Source organism: Archocentrus centrarchus, chromosome 14 (genome assembly GCF_007364275.1).
Source record: "Archocentrus centrarchus isolate MPI-CPG fArcCen1 chromosome 14, fArcCen1, whole genome shotgun sequence".
Lineage (NCBI taxonomy): Eukaryota > Metazoa > Chordata > Actinopteri > Cichliformes > Cichlidae > Archocentrus > Archocentrus centrarchus.
The window spans coordinates 30244493-30261785 of record NC_044359.1 but is presented as its reverse complement, the minus strand read 5'-3'; the positions used below and the strand labels follow the sequence as shown (position 1 = coordinate 30261785).

At 41.4% G+C, this 17293-nt stretch overlaps 1 protein-coding gene across 1 annotated transcript; it reads left to right on the top strand.

Moving 5' to 3' along the window:
• The first annotated feature begins 862 nt into the window (after positions 1-862).
• Positions 863-15577, top strand: LOC115792207 (dual specificity protein phosphatase 10). The gene is made up of 4 exons (XM_030746652.1): positions 863-1978; positions 2345-2647; positions 8839-9220; positions 12977-15577. Exons 1-3 carry the CDS (start codon positions 1003-1005, stop codon positions 9102-9104), a joined length of 1545 nt encoding a protein of 514 aa, XP_030602512.1. The 5' UTR covers positions 863-1002; the 3' UTR covers positions 9105-9220; positions 12977-15577.
• Positions 15578-17293: the final 1716 nt, after the last annotated feature.

The window sequence follows — 17293 nt, the reverse complement described above, 5'->3', positions numbered from 1 at the left end:
ACAGCCTCCTCCAATGGACAAGTGGCCCAACCTACTCATCTCCACCCTTCTCAGTCCCATTTTTACTCACCCTCCTGTAAATTGCTGACTCTGGAATGCAAGCGCAGGTCCTCCCGCGTACAGAAAGTCAAGGGCGACCAGCCTGTCTTCCCAGCGGGTGTCAGACACATCCCTAGCCACTGCCACAGCAATGGCACAGTAACTCTTGGCCCACGTTTGCCCTCACACACACATACTATTGATATCAGGGTGACAGTGGACAAAGGAGGACGAGGAGGAGGATTCAGCAACTCATTGGGGCGTAGCGGGAGTATAAAAAGTGGCAGAGGGAAATGTGTCTCTTCAGGATTGGATCAAGGACAGTGTGAGAGAAAAATTCCAGGGAGGCCAGGTGGAGTTGAACACAAGCCACAGCGAATTCGTCAGCTCTCATCAGCCCCTGGTGGGGTCCTACAGTTTGTCCCCGCCCAGGCACAACAGCATAAATTTAGGAGCGAAAAGGAGAAGGAAAACACTGGTTTTCTTAACAGAGGTGACCAGGAGTTTCCCTCTATAGGTCACAGGACAAACTCCAAACTGGGAACGGTCCATCAAAGCCTAAATAGTCACAGTCTGCCCTACCACCACAACTCTGTCCCTGTGCCCCATGCTGCCATCCTAAACTCCACCTATCCCCCATCTCCTTCCTCCCAACCCATCTATGCCCCAGCCTCTCTTCAGCAACATAGTCAGCCTCACCCACCTAGTACCAGGGATCACCGCCCTCACCTTCTCCATGGTTTACCCCTCTCTCCCTGCTCCTCCCGTGCTGGAGGGTTCCCCAGCCCTGACCATACCTGCACCATCGATTGCACGCACCCATTCAGTTGTGGCTGCTGGAGGTTGGTAAGATGCAGAGGGTGTAAGGGGCACTCAGCTGGCTTCCAAGGGGGTGGAGGAAGCACTTCCGCCTCGTTTTCCTGTGGTCACAATGTCGGAGCAGTAAAGAGAGGAGGTAAAGAAATGGGCCTGAGAAATCTGGGTGGGTGTCTCTCCACCACCTCCACCTCCAACACTTCATCTTCTAACAGCACTGCTTCTGATTGCCGAGCGAGCCTGTTCAAACCTCTCCGCTGTGCCTCCTGCTCTGGTGAGGCCGGAAACTTTGAGAGTCCCGCTATTCTTCGCAAAAAACTTGTAGGAGGATGCCTTCCCTGCACCCCGCTGTCCTCTTCTGCGCCTTTGCGAGCGATACAGAGCTGTGTCACAGGCTGCAACCCCAAAGCCTCTCAAACAGGCAGTTCAACCTGCAGCTACTGCAGCAGCGACCCCATTGTGGTGACATACAACCCTCGCCGAGGCAAACCCCCAGGAAGAAGCATCCCAGCAGCTCATCCGATGTCTTTGTACCAAGCTGATGATGACGACTACAGCGTGCGCACCATCTGGCCTGAAGAACTGGCCAAGAAGATGACCCACTCTAAAACCCAAAAGAATCACTGTGCTGGGATAGGCATAGGAGTCGCAAAAACCTGTACAAGTCAGGCCCAAAATGGCAGTAATGGAACAGGGCTTGTTCTTCTGGACTGTCAAAACCTCCAGGAATACGCACAGACTCAGCTCACAGACCATGCTGGACGAAGGCGGCTTCAGCAGGGCAAAATGGCAGCCCTTGATTTTATGGGCTGCAGGTCAGGACCCGAGTATGATGACGGTCGGAGCTCGCTGAAGAGGCTTTTGAATAAAGCTGAGGATGTAGGGATGAGTGATGGTCCGGACCATGACGAAGATGCAGCATATCCCTCCTCCCCGTCTCCCCGCTCTGCCTCCCCACCATCACCTGTGTCCTTTTCCCCTCCACCGTCTGCCCCTAGCACACTAATCAAACCCAAGCCCTGGCAGAGAGACAGGGAGGGAGGACACACTCTGCCATCGGCTCAGTCACTTCACCTGGCCCTGAACTCCCTGAACAGAGAGCAAGATGAGGAGAACAACAGAAGTAAGAATAGCTTAAAATCCAATTTTGCAATTAATGATGTAAACCTGGGTTATATTAGCCAGTTAGCTGGTGTCAGCTCCTTATACACCACAGCTATTGATCAAAAAAAATCTTTTGGCTAGCTTCCTGTTGTGACAGCCTGAATCTTTAGTACAACCTGAATGTCTGCTTTTATAATCTGCCAATAATGCATACAGAATAATATGACCCACTTTTGAATCAGCAACCTCACTGGTGATTCACTTTAGTTTTTTGTCATTGCACCTTATTTGTTTTTTAAGTATTCTCTTGATTTGGTGCTTTGTTGCAGCAGTTAGCTGTTAACTCACAGTGCAAACACCACCTCTCTACACTGTCATTTCCTAGTGCGCCTCTCTCTGCCGCTCTCCTCTTCCTTGCCGGCTTCTCTGTCCGATGAGACTGTGATGACTCCTGATGCGGAGAATGCTGTGGTCAGTCCGATCCTGCCCTTCCTGTATCTGGGGAATGAGAGAGATGCTCAGGACCTGGAGCTGCTCCTACGCCTCAACATCGGCTACGTGGTCAACGTGACCACACACCTGCCTCTCTACCACGTCAACTCTGGACTGCGCTACAAAAGGATCCCAGCCACCGACAACAGCAAGCAAAACCTTCGCCAGTACTTTGAGGAGGTTTTTGAGTTCATTGGTGAGATTTCCACATACACTGATGCGTACAGAAGAGTATAAGAAAGCATGTGATTTGAGTAGAGTTGGGCAGTAAGGAGTAACTTATTACTTATTAACCAGGCTTGTGATACTTTTTCAAAGTCTTCGTTCTGTATTTAGGGGTGAGTGGAACAAAATTCTGAGTTGTTAATTAAGTTACATATGGGCAAAGTACATTGAATGTGACTGTGTAAGAAATGCAAATGGAGAATGTAACATGGCATTCACAGACATGAACATAATATATATGAAAATCCAAAAAACTGGTATTTTTTTTGAAAGCATATAAATGTTAATAATCGCTGCATGTGAAACGATGTTCATGCAAAAAGTTCCGTTCAGATTTCCCCACCCATTAATGAGAAGATTGAGAAATTCTACTTCAGTAATTACATTTTGGTTACTAATTCAAATAATGGGAGGGTTAGCTTCTCTGCTGTGCTAACAGCAGTTATATAGAAGCTGTTTCTACATTACATAGAGAACCAGTACATGCTAGCTTAGCATATGGGGCTTCAGATGTCTTCTTAGGTGCTAACTGGTAGCTGTGCATGCATTGAACCTACTACCAAGAATCAGCAGTTTTGTTTTAAGTGGGAACCAGCATGCTAACATGAGATCAATATTAATTCTTAATTGTGCTAATTAAAGTGTTAAGTAGTGTTGTAGTCAAGACCACCTAACCCGAGACCGAGACAAGACCAAGACCAGAGGGTATCGAGACCGAGACAAGACCAAGACTTTTAGGGTCCGAGACCAGTCGAGACCAAGACCGAGGGGGGGCGAGACCGAGACAAGACCAAGACCAGTGCCTGACACTACATGACACAATAAAATGTGAAACATGATCAAAATCACTTCTCAAATTGATCTGAAAGATCCGCATTCCCATAAAATCATCTTGATATTAAACACTCACAGCTCAAATAAATATAACCATCTTTATTTAATACTCCTGGGTGACTTCCATCATTTATCACAGAATGTAAAACAATTATTCATAGTTCATCACAATAGTCTTAACTTTTCTCTGCCTTTCATAAACTATGCATAAAGTTGTGTTGTTTTTAAACCAACAACCTTTGTAAAAATGGGTGCTTTTTCAAAACCACATAGCTAAATGTGTAAAACTGAAAAAATGGCAAACACTCATCAACAGTAAGAACTAAAGCCTTTAATCTTATACAGATTAAAGCTGCAGGATGTAACTTTTATAAAAAATCTGGTTTTTACATATTTGTTAAAACTGTCACCATGTCAGACAGTATGAGACCGATAATCTGCAAAAAAAATGGAGCTCCTCCACCTCCTCCCTGAAAAGCTCCCAGTCAAAAACAACCAGTCAGAGCCAGGAGGAGGGTCTTAGCACTGTGAATCACTCCTGGTGTATGCTGCTCAATGTAGTTGTGTGCAACACTTCATAATTTGGTATCGATCCTATGTAAAGTAAACACAGGGCCATTATCACCGATACTGATACCAATACTTTTTAATAATTATGAAGAATTTCCATGAAGTTTAACTGGTTTGAGATTTTTTTCCTTTGGATCATTAATTAGTTAAAACCCAGGATAGAATTGGGCAAAGTTTATATGTAAGTAGAAAATACTTTATCAAAATAAAAGTTATTGTTCTGAAACAATAGAACAAAACAATTTTCCCCATGAATTGATGTCTGGATTTTTTTTTCATAAATTAAGTGTACAAAATCACTCAAGAACAAATGCAAACTTTTTCCAGGTAGATTTTTCAGAAAGTATAATAAAAAAATTTAATAAAAAATGTTCCTTCATTCACTAATTTTCTACAAATTTAAATTTAAATTTGATTTAAATGTTTCATAGCAAAATCCTTTTTTTTCCCAAATAAAATATGTTATGCATCACATGACAGTATAACAAAACACTGTGGGGAGGGGAGGAATAAAGTGTGCCTGCTCTGTGCTGTGACAGGAGCGACACTTAGACAGTCAGCTCGCATCTTTGATGAAACCGCAGCACTGCATACAGGAGAGAAACTGAAGCCAAAGTATCGATCTCATTACACTGATATTGATCAATACCAATACAACGTTGGCATCCATATTATCGATATTAGGATCAATCTGCCCACCACTAGCTCAATGTACTAATGGCGGAGAAACAACTTACTTACTTCTCTGCTGTTACCATTGGTGGTGGCCATGGTAACTTCTGGGTTCTAGCAAGAAATATTTCTCACCCCAGCACTAATGCTAATGCTAATTAGTAAGCTAATACTAACCACTAAATGACGCTCCCACTTGTTAATTGAGTGATGGGGCCTAAAACATAACCAGAAAGCAGTAATCAGTTTTTTTGGACGTGTAGTTACATTTCTCGAGGTGCATGTCAGGTTTGCTTCAGAGAGGATTTTCAGTTATGCACAAAGGATCAATGCAGAACTCTAAATCAGGCCTTATTAGATTGATAGAATGATCATTTTTGCATATAATCCAGAAAAGTTACATTTATATATCAAGCATTTAATGTGTCCCAGAGTGCTGTTTCCTTCGACTAATGTGTTTGCAGAAATCACATAAAAAAATACACAACAAAAACATAATCCAGATTCCTCAGCTGCTAATAGCATTTCCTACATTTGAATATCAGCCACCATATTGTGAGCATAAACTATCACGTTTTTAATGCAACAACAGGAAGTGACATCATCTTGCTGGGAACTGTAGTTATTTTATTCTTGAAGGCCTCTCATAGCTCTACTGGTGCTGAAAACTAGTGTTTGACTATGGCTTTCTGAATACAAGTAGGGCTGCAACTATCAATTATTTTAGTAATCAAGTATTTAATTGATTACTCCGTCAATTAATCAAGTAATTGGATAAGAAATAATTTTTCATTTTAACAATTCATCAGCTTATTTTGACTTCCGTACTGCAGATGTTTCTCTGTGTGAAACAAACAGGGTGGATGGAGCAGCTACAAAGTTCTCTGTTCTTCATGTTGCTGATCAGGTGGTTGATAAAAACATTTTGAAGGAGCCCCTCTGTACTGAAGGTGGTGGAGGGGGCACCGAACGATTGCTAGTGCTAATGGCAGCCCCCCTTTCCCCAGTACAGTGTGGTTATAGATCTGTTCTGGTGGCTACAGCTGATAACAGCTGACATCCTCTGCACAACACGCGCACATTCAAACATGCGCACTCACAGCACAGAGAAGTAGGGGCGTGAAAAAACATCTCAGCGATCCACTCGTGTTAAAGGGTCGTTTTTGTTTTTTTTGGAAATGCTCCGCTTACACGGAGACACCTGAGCTGCAGAGCTGAAACGAAACATCAAAGCAACAAATTTGTGTCGAGGATTTTTAATAATCGAATTGCGTTATTCCAAGAATCGTTGCAGCCCTAAAACTTGCATTAAATTTTTAGTTTGTGTATCAAAATACATGAAGGTTGGTATTTACCTTTCATGCTGGGATTTTTTTGTTAAATCGGAAGCCTGAAATTTTCCTTTGATCTTCATTTTCCCTCTTACTTCTCCTCGTGTTCATGCCGGTTGTTATTTCGATTTATGCAGCACACGCGTGACCATAGTGAGATCAAACGTACACACTGTGAATGAAACTGTCCGTGCTCTGTGGTAGATTGCAAACTGTGATGAAATGATACAGGCGTAAGCAGCGATAATAGCAGCGACCTAGCCGGGGCGGAGTCTGTGAGGTGCGCTCCTTTGAGAGGCAGAGGAGCGCAATCTTTGTTGGATTTGAATCTGTACGTTTTGCATCCAATAAAAGCAAAGATGTTAACAAATAAATTGGACAGTATTCTGGCAATTTAGTGATATTTCCACAGCTGTGGTCTTGACTGGTCTTGAAATAAAATCCCGAGTCCGCAAGGTCCGAGTCCATGACAAGACCGAGACCAAATGCAGTCGAGTCCATGACAAGACCGAGACCATCAAAAAGCGGTCTCGAGACCGGTCTCGAGACCAAGACCGATCTCGAGTACTACAACACTAGTGTTAAGTACAGAATCCATCTCATTTGGGTATCGAGCAGCGCACCAGAGTAGTTCAAATTACTTCATTACTTAGCAAACAGGTCAAAGTGGGAAAATAAAAACCACAACATTGTGACACAGATGGCCAAAGGGGCCATGGTTTCTACAACCACTCTTTGCCCCAGTCACGCCTCTCTTCCAGACCAGGAACATAATATTGTTGTGAATAAGGAAATGTGTGTGCAGGCACCCACACAACGTCTTAAATACACCCAGAGGCCACTTTAATAGGTGCACCTTGTTAGTAAAATGAAAAGAACTTCATTAATTCTTCGTGGCATAGATTGAACAAGGTGCCGGAAACATTCCTCAGAGATTTTCCTCCATATTGACATGACAGCATCACACAGTTGCTGCAGATGTGTTGGCTGCACATCCATGATGTGAATCTCACATTCCACCACATCCCAAAGGAGCTCTATTGGATTGAGATCTGGTGATTGTGGAGGTCATTTGAGTTCAGTGAACTCACTGTCATGTTCAGGAAACCAATTTGAGATGATCTGAGCTTTGTGACGTGGTGTGTTATCCTGTTGGAAGCAGCCATCAGAAGATGGGTACAGTGTGATCATAAAGGGGTGGACGTGGTCAGCAGCAGTACTCAGGCAGGCTGTGGTGTTTAAACGATGCTCAGCTGGTACTGAGGGGCACAAAGTGTGCCAAGAAAGTATCCCCCACACCAGTACACCACCACTAGCAACCTAACGGATGATACAAAGCAGGATGGATCCACTCTGTCATGTTTACTTCTTGTGAATGTTGCAGCAGTAACTGAGACTCACCAGACCAGGCAACATTTTTCCAGTTTTCTGTGGTTCCGTTTTGATGAGCCTGTGTGAATTATAGCTCCAGTTTCCTGTTCTGACCTGACAGGAGAGGCGCCTGATGTGGTCTTCTGCCATGTGATTGGTTGATAAGATATTTGCTTTAACGAGCAATTAAAAAAGTGGCCGGTGAGTTTATATTTAAGCCATTAATGTATATATACATGTAAATGATGTTCCTGTTTAATTTATTGGACATTATTAGAGAGAGAGAAATCTGTCTCTCAAAGAAAAGGTAGAAGTCTGGTAGAAGACAAAAGCTTTTTAAAACCTAATTGTGTGGCCAAGTCAGCAAACTGTTTATAGTGTTTTTAGTAGATTTGAGTATTGATTTTATAAATGTAGTTTTTATGTCCCGGTGACCATTAAAGCTTAGTCAGATAATACTTCAAAATAACTGGTGGCCAAAGTGCCTGGATGGCTTCCAAGTGGCAAGATTTACTTCTGGAAGGACTCTGGTCTGGTCTGATGAACTCATTTGCACCAGCATCTGGATTGTCACAGTGCCAATGCTTTTCAAATGCAAGCCTGTGGGTGGGTCTCATTACTGTGGTGGATAGTAGCATTGTATGGTATACAGGTAGAATCCAGCATGTATTCATTAAGACATAAAGCAGATAGCTATTACTGGCACTTTTGGGAACTATTTTTCTATCATGAACGAAGATTCGAACAATGGCGATTCAGTGTTTAAATGTTTGGTAGGTGCTTTGTTACTCCTTTCTGTTACTTCAGCTGAAGTTAGTAGTCTGGGTTTACTGTTGCCTGGTAACCTGATTTTCCTTTTTCTACTGAAAGAGAGGGGAAAGGCAGCAACTTGCAATGTGATCATTAGTTCCTTTGTTTCCTGCGGTACTATTGTGCAGCGTCAATGAAGTGAATTTGCTGACTCCATGCCATGCATTCTGTGATTCACCTACAGGTTTGTTTAATAGCCGGTAGACCTTTTGTGTGTGTGTGTGTGTGTGTGTGTGTGTGTGTGTGTGTGTGTGTGTGTGTGTGTGTGTGTGTGTGTGTGTGTGTGTGTGTGTATTTTAAAGTGGCAAATGAAATTAATTATTAAAAGGAAGTATTGATGAATGTCAGTGGTTTAAAAGACATTCACAGTATTTTATAGAATTGAACTTGCATGTTGACATACATTGTGGTTGCAAATGGATTTCATTCTTTGTTTGAATTCAAAGTAACTCAAAGCTGTACATGTTGCTAAATGTGTGTTACTTGTAGTGATGAAACACTGACACAGGGTTAGGTCATTTGTTACCTCCTAAAAGAAAATTGAGCTCATCCGTTTTGTTGTTCTCATCCACAGAGGAGGCATATCAGAGTGGACAGGGAGTGCTGGTACACTGCCAGGCAGGCGTGTCCCGTTCTGCAACCATTGTCATTGCCTACCTTATGAAGCACACCCTCATGACAATGACAGATGCCTACAAATACGTGCGGAGCCGGCGTCCTGTGGTGTCGCCCAATCTAAACTTCATGGGCCAGCTTTTGGAGTTCGAGAGGGACCTCAACTCTGGGGTGACTCCTCGCATCTTGATGCCTAAACTTAGCGGTGTGGAAACCCAGGTGTGAGAAGGGGTCAGGAGTGTATAGAGCACAGGTGAAGACGAGAGCAGGCCTGAAGTGGCATTAATGAGCATGAAGGAACCAGTGCATCACACACAGCAGAGATAAGAGTAATATTACAGGTGGGAAATGCTGTTGTGTTTGGCAGTTTGTGCACTTTTGATACTGTGAGACAAAAGACTGGATGGATCAAATGTTTAAGTAGTAATTCTTAGACAACGTGATCTTCATCCTGTTTTTAAGATAATGTGCCAATATTTTGTATATATCTAACATCACTCAGATATCTCAATTCTTTTTCTTCTGATGCCTCTTTCTTTCCGTCCCCGTTGTTTACAGTCACAGTCACACACTGGAATATATTGACTTTATTTCCATGAATCATAAATGCATGCAGAAATGGAAAGGTTCGACTTTAATACTGCTTCCACTGAACCGCTTGGATGTTTCCACCCTATGTAGCAACACACAAGTCATTACGATGCACTTTATTTGCCACGCGTTTGTTTTAGTATCGCAGTATAGTAACAGAATTGTCACAAAGATGAGAAGAATTTGTCACACAGACCTCAGACAGTGTTTTTGGTTCATATTAACATTTGTATATTTCTTTTCTTCCTAATTTGAGCACTGTGAAATAGAGCATTATGGACCTAGGAGGGAAACGTATCACAAAAAGTGACAAAACAGCTGCTAAAATTGGTAATAGTAGTTTTATTTCAGTGAAGCATCCTGTGTACTAGAAAACGATAACAATACAGGATTGAACATTACACTTAATATGCAGGCTAATACACTGAAATGAGCTCTAATGAAAGCGGGGATTGGAATACATAATTTTTTATACTCACTATGATTTATAGTATATTTGAGCAGAATTGTGGGTTGGCAGGTTTTTCCTACTATTATAATGTGCTTTAAAGATCCCTCAACTGTGCTGTGTGCTTTATTTCTTTTATGGTTTCTTTATAAGACAGACAAATTATTTTTTATTCATTTTTTTGAATTCAAGAAAAGAACTTGTTTCTTAAGCATGAATCCGTCCTGTTAGGGCGTGTGGCCCAATATTTCTTCGATTTCAAGAGCACACGATGTAACGTTAAGATTTATTTAACCTATCTGGTTGTAAACTGTGAACTAATTTGCTTATTTTTTGTTTTGTTTTGTTTTTAAACCAGCAATGCGAAAAATATATGCTTTTATTTTGTACCTCTGTATTTGTGACCTTGACTGGCTTGCGTTAGCCTGCAAGTGTTGTTTTGCAAATGGATTCGCTTTACCAGAATGGGGCTGATTCGGAAAAGTTATTTTTTTCATGACTTTCACTACTTCACAAGTCCTCAAGACAAATATACTTTCATATTTTCATACTTTTGTGGACAAGTTAGAGGTTTTTTAACTAATGTTAACGTTGTTGGCCCCTGTTCTTTCCTCATGACTATGCATTCTCTTTATTATGAAGGCTTTGGTTTGATTAAGGTAACTTGTTTCACTGTGAATTAGTCCAAACCTGAGTCCTATTTAGCATACAGCCAACATGCAAAGTGAAGGTTCAGGTTTAGGTTTGAAGTGTAACATACTAAAACAATGAGACTTCCCTTTAAAAACTTGTCTTATTACAAAGTTATCAGACTTCCCCACAAGTAGCTAACTAATTAACTAAAGCATGTCAATTCAGTAGAGGTTGCCCTACGAGTTGTGGAGCATTCTTGTAACATCTTAGTCACACTATAGTAAAATTAAGACAGCAACCTCCTTGCAACTAGGAAAATTGGACACATTGCACAAGTTGCCAAGTGGGAGGCAACCTGACTCTAAACAACTGCAGTCCGACTTGGACTGACTGCAATCACTCCCAGTCAGATTGGTAAAGGTTTACAAATAATTGCAGTCTAATTTAAAAAGGCAGACAGATTGCCAACACATTGCAATCAATTGGAGTCAGTCTGCACCAATGAGTGCAACTCTGTTTGCAATAGGGGCTCGAGTCAACTTGTTGCCAGCTGGTTGCATTCTCCCTGTATGTATAGAAAAGCGAGGTTCCTGAGTGCCTGAGTAATTTTGTAGTTAAATTACTGTCCTACAACAACAACTTCACTATTTGTGGATGAAAATCTGATTTCTGTTTCAGATCTCTAAAGTTCTGGCTGGACTCTGAATGGAAGTAGTTAATGTGAATTTCTGTTTATGTAGATGGCAACAGGTTTTACATTTTTGCTGATTTATCACAGTTAATCACGTATTATCACTAACAGATGTAATTGCCAACTTGACCCCATTCAGTTGCAGACTGATAGCAGACTGACTCTGTCTCACTGCCATTTCATTGCTGTTTTCAAGCACCGAAGTTGCTTTGAAGACAGCAGCTGACTGCGAGTGGTTGCAGACCTGGTCGCCATCTCGGAAGCAACCGTTTCAGGGGCAACAAATCTCAAATTCATTGTACACAGTCACAGTAGTTTCAGTCATGCAGCGTAGCATAAATGTGAGGCTTTTAATAGTGTGACATCATAGCTTTTTGTTAAAGTCACTTGACCCACTTTCTAGGAAGAATCTGTTTAGAACTAATTAGAGCTGCTGTTTTGAAATATGCTAGCTGAGAATTATTTTACACATTTCCTGGACCGATATCATACATGACGTATGACATGACTGTTGCCAGCCTCAGTTTAACAGGAATGGAAATAAAGATTTAGTCCCTCAAAGCAAAGTATACAAACAGGGGACACTTGTACTCATATTTTCCATCATTCAATCCGTTGTCTTCTGTTCATCCAGTGTATTCTTGTCTCTTAGTCCTTTTAAGACAGAAGAAAGAAGTGGTTGTGCAGACTGAAAAGGAGGTGACTGGAAAGTTCAGGAATTTGGAACATGTTTCTTAATAATCCTATAACAGGTCCCTTGATAATGTGTTGGGTTAAAAGTGGAAGCTACGACCCCAAATGAATCAAAATTCACAAAGCTTAATTTTTGTAATATATTAATTTTAGTTGCCACCTCTTCTATATTTTAATGGGCGATAAAACAAATTGCCCTGCTACAGTTTTTTCTAAAACCAAATTGCCTTCAGTTTAACCAGTTTAAATATGACTTTAAAAGGTGATCCTGAATTTAGCTTTTTGGATTTAAGTGACTTTTAAAAAAGCTGTATATTTTTCAAATGTCTTCATCATGCTGGGGTGTACACACACATACACGTGTATGTTTTTTGGTTTTTTTTACATGACTCTGTTTTGTATACGAAAGGCCGTCTGGACAGAATGACATCTTCCTGCTCTGCTGTGATAATGTCGATCGGATCTTCTTTGAGTTGCACTGCATTCACTGTTATCAGACCTCTGTAAATCTGTGGGGGGGGTCAAGATGCCGTATTCCTGTTTTTACCTCTCGCCTTTATTTCAGCTGGAGAAACATCAACCAAACATGCTGTTCACTCCTCCTGTCTCTCCAGCTCAGCTCCCAGTAGGAGTAAGGGTAACATTTGAAGAGGGCCTCTTACTACTGCTCCTTTTATACAGACTTTATATGCAAAATGGCTGCTGAAGCATTTTCTTTAATTCTACACTGTACGGACTTGCTGTGCAGTTGAGTCATTGCTGACCTCAGATGTTTGTACTCGAGAGACACATCGAAGGAAATTTCTCTTTAATTCTTATGAACTGAAGGGCCAGCGTCTCTGTGAGCGTCCATATGTGCGTACAGTTTCTTCTGTTTGTGTGGCAGTTTTTTTTTTTGTTTGTTTGTTTGTTTGTTTTGCACTTGAAAAGAGAAAAGTTGGTACTGTGTGTATGATAACGTTTGGGAACCTTCTATACCTGTGCATTGCTTATTTGTGGGAACTGAATTAATCTGGTTTGTGTTTTACTGCTTCTTTTTAGATATTGTGTTACTCCCGGTACCAAATATTGAATTGAAGGATACTGATCCGTGACGATGATGAGATAACTCAAGAAAAATTAGACCACCCCTTTCCTAATGGGGGTAAGAACTCTTCAGGTTTGCCTATCAGAGTAATGCTGTGCTGATTCGCTGTCCTCCCTCCTCCAGAGACCCAGAAACTCATGTTATCGAACCTGTGATGCTCCTCTGTCGCCCCCTCCCTTTTCATAATGGATTGTTACTCTTAAGCAAATGTAATATTTTCATATTGTAATAACTGGTCCTCGTATTTAGACAACATTTTTACCTTCATGTACCGACTATACTCTTCATAATTCTTTGAGGTGCACTGTGACAAATACAATGCTGCTATATCACAAAGACTATTATTCTGCACGTCGCATTTAGCCTCTGCCAAACGCTAAAGGTGACGGATACAAAGTGGGCTTGAATACAGAGGCCCTGCTTCCATTGTTTGAATTCAATCCAGGCTTCTTTGTGCTGCCTCGGTGCGGTGTGTTAATCTCAAAGCAAGTTTGTGCACAATCGTAGACTCTGTAGCTGTCCTGTTGGTCTTCCTTTGCAAGCATGACTGGATGGAAAGAGAGAGTAAAATGTAGCAGTTTCTAAAAGCTCATCTCTTTGCTCACAGTGGTTAATAAGGCTGCAATGTTTTTTCTGCAACAGAGATTTTGTCTTGGCTCTCTGATAGACTTGTGATTAAATTTAGTCCAAACACAATCATTGGTGAGTTTTTAGCAGGAGCTCCTACAGCCACTAAATTCAGTGGTTCCAACTTTTGGCACCGGCAATTTTGTGATGCCATGGTTGTGACAGGAACTTTGGCACAAGTACTTTTTCCATTTGAAGATTGAAGGGAAGGTGGTAGTGTGGAGGTTAGCACTGCTGCCTCACAGCAAGAAGGGCTTGGGTTCAAATCCACCATCTGGATGGGGCCTTTCGGTCTGTGTGGGTTTTTTTCTGTGCTTCCTCCCCCAGTCCAAAGATGGATAAAAAGAATAGTTGATAATTATTAGTTATCAGAATAACTACTGAATGAATTGTCATGAAGCAGATGATGAATTAAAATTGTCATTCCTGTGAGCTCCAGCTGTGCATAAACTACAATGTTAAACAGGCTAAACTTGAGTAACAGTGATTAGCACGGTGACACTTTTTCCACAGACACATGTTAGTCCTGGAGCTGAGTCTAGACCTGATATCTGTAGCAAATATGCCCGGCCCAAAGTTGGACTGCTGATGTCAGTGGCTATGAGAGGGGGTAAATACAAGAAATGTACCAATGATCTGCAGATGCAGCCAAGAAATGCCATCACCCGCCACGGGTTTCTTCAAATGGAAAATAACAAAAGTCATCAACGTAAGACTTTGTAACATTTTATTTTCACACCTCCGAAAATGTGGGGTAGTTCTCAAAAAGCAGAAATTGCTCTGCACAAGCACTGGCTTCATTACAGCTTCAGTGGAAACAAGGTAGTTGATAAACAGCAGTGCACTTATGCTGCAGTGCTGTTTTAGGCATACAAAGAACTCCTTAAAAATGTTTCTAAAAACCTGCATTACAGAGATGTGGTATGTTTCTGTAACCTGCCAGAATCTGTGCTGATTTTAGCTCCATGAGGTTAAGAACAAGTTGCCCAAAGTGATTTTTTTTTTTTTTTTTTTTTGGGTTTAGAACTGGTTTCAACTGCATCTATAACACAATTTTAGGCCAGTGACATCAAGTCATTTTGAAAAAGAATTGGATAACAAATTGCCTAAAGAAAAAGGTTCCTTGAGCTGGAGAAAGACTCATTAACTGACTTTTGCATTCGGTGTGTTTTCTTGTGAGGTAAACTGCCTGAAGCTTACAAAAAAATATGTTTGAACCTGGTTTCATTTGTGTCCTTATACAACTAAATATATTCTTAGCATCAATATGCTTTGGGTCTGAGAATATTGAATAGAACTCAGAAATAGTCCAAAAACATACAGCTAAAAATAATAGTGTAGCACAAAATAATATGCAAAAAGTCAAGTGGCGTGAAATATTCTTCAGAGAATCTGTAACTAGCAGATCTGCCAGTGTCAGCGTTCTGATATATATCTTTGATATACACGGGCCTTCATTGAGACTTCCAGGACTTCCCAGACAAGAAAGAAGTTTGGAAGCTTAAGGTTTTGAAATGTAAATGATAAGAAAAGTGATGTGTGATCAAATTCTTATCCAGGCAGGAGACTTGTGCAACACAAAAGCACACTAGCTGCAGATAAAGTACTTCATGGATGTGTGGACAGTGGCTGCTAACAAACTCATTCATTCATGTTCTCTCTCTTCCATTTCTTACATGTTTGATTAGCAGCAGCTCTGATTACGCTGGTTCCTGTGTTGGTGACATGACTGAAGATTTCCCATCAAGTGATTTAATTGCTGTCTTGTCTCTCTTTTGTTGGTTATAGCTGAATATGATAATGTTACCATAATAGCATCCTAAAGTGTGTGGTACAAAACCTGATGGCTGGAAGTGAAGTTGTTCTCCATGTTTATTTCTAGTAACCACACTGGATGGCTCTTTTAATAAAGAAAATCTGAGAAATGATCACATCTGAGAGTGTGTCATATGTTTTTTTTAAAAAAAGAAAAGAAAGCTATTAAAGATCTGAGAACACAAGCATCCAGTGCACCGTGATAGGCTGATACGCGCTCTCTTGCCAGATCACCACCACTCTCTGAATGAAGTCAGTAGTGTCTGTTTGGAAAGTATTGAGCGCTTACATTTCCATCAATACAAATGACCAATTACAATTGACGATTCTTATGATCACCCCACCCAGATCTGCTTTGCTCATCATTATATAAAACTGGTCTGGGATTCACAGCACTGCGATGGAGCACCCGGGGGCAGATCGATCAGAGAGAGAGAGAGAGGTTAAAACGAACTCAGCATCTGCCTGATAATAACTGCTTCAAATAAAAGCAATACTGCACCGACTGTATTTAACTGTGGGGACCCGATTTGTATTTCACAATGAACTTTTTCCTTGTCCATCAGCCTGGTCCATATCGCAATACAGTATCAAAAATGTAGACACTGAAATATTATATATTACACAGTATGTGAATTTTGTAGTCACAGTTATTCAGGAATTTATTTATTGAGGTTTCTCACATGACGTCATGTGCACATTGCTCAAGAGTTGTCCGCCATATTGGATGTGATACAACCACTGGTTGCTAGGGAAAAGCGTGTACTCCCCAACTGGTTGGCAGTGGTTCCTAGAGGTTGCTGGCTCCTGCTGGGTGAAACTGGTTGCCAAGAAGGTGCTGCACCAAAAACCTCATAGTGATTGCTTTGGTTGTTAGCAGATTGCCATGGTTGCCTGTAGTTTTTCTTGTTTGTCTGCAAATACTTGCTAACTACTAGTCACGTGATAGCAAAAAAACACAACGCAAAACAGAAATGGAGAAGGTTCACCTTCAAAGTAAAAGTTGGGCCTTTTGAAACATGTTAGCTACAGTGCTGAAGAGGAGCTTTTCCTTTGAAGGTAAACCTCCACTTCTGGTTTGTGTTGCAATTTTCACAGTTTCACTACAGCTCAGAGAGTAGCTGGACAGTATTTGTAGACAAGTCTGTCATTTCCATTCAAGATACAACCGCAGCAATATGCTAGCGACCAAAGCAATCACAAGCAGGTTTTTGCCAACTGGTTGGGAAATACACCTCTTCCCCTAGCGACAGGTGGTTACTCCGGAAGGGGGCGGGGGGGGTAATGACCAGTATGTAGACCCATGTGACTGGTGCTTTAGCAGTTATTTTCCCAGCAACCTCCAGCAACCATCTGGCAACCTGTCAGGTAATACATGACCGGTGGTTGCCAGATGGTTGCAGACCAGTGCAGTGCAGGCCTGTGTGACTTGAGACCTTATTTACTTGATCCTGCATTGTCACCATGATTGTCACAAATGGCGGACAAGTTAACATCATGTGATTAGTGGTCATGTGTCTGCAAAACCTCAGTATAATTATTCTTGTTGCCAAGAAGATAAATCCCAATGACCAGGGCAATTCCCTGGCTTTTTTTTTTTCTAGCACTGTTATGAGGCTCATGTAGTGTTGAGTGAAATATCTTAACAAGTTTTGCACTGATATTTGGTGCACGCATTCATATTTCTCTGTAGATTAATAACTTTACCCATGAGCCTTTCATTCTCCAGCCAGGTAACTTACCAGCCTTCTTGGATGGAATCACTGTTTCTCCTTTAAAGGAGACCATGAATGAAGAGAGAGACATAAATTTAATTTCAGTGGCTACTG

Bases quoted from the DNA above. Each gene is read 5' to 3' on its own strand.
- LOC115792207 (XM_030746652.1), top strand. From the start codon at position 1,003: ATGGGCCTGAGAAATCTGGGTGGGTGTCTCTCCACCACCTCCACCTCC. The intron at 1,979-2,344 runs GTAAGAATAGCT...GTCATTTCCTAG, and splicing joins AGATGAGGAGAACAACAGAA to TGCGCCTCTCTCTGCCGCTC. The intron at 2,648-8,838 runs GTGAGATTTCCA...TCTCATCCACAG, and splicing joins GGAGGTTTTTGAGTTCATTG to AGGAGGCATATCAGAGTGGA.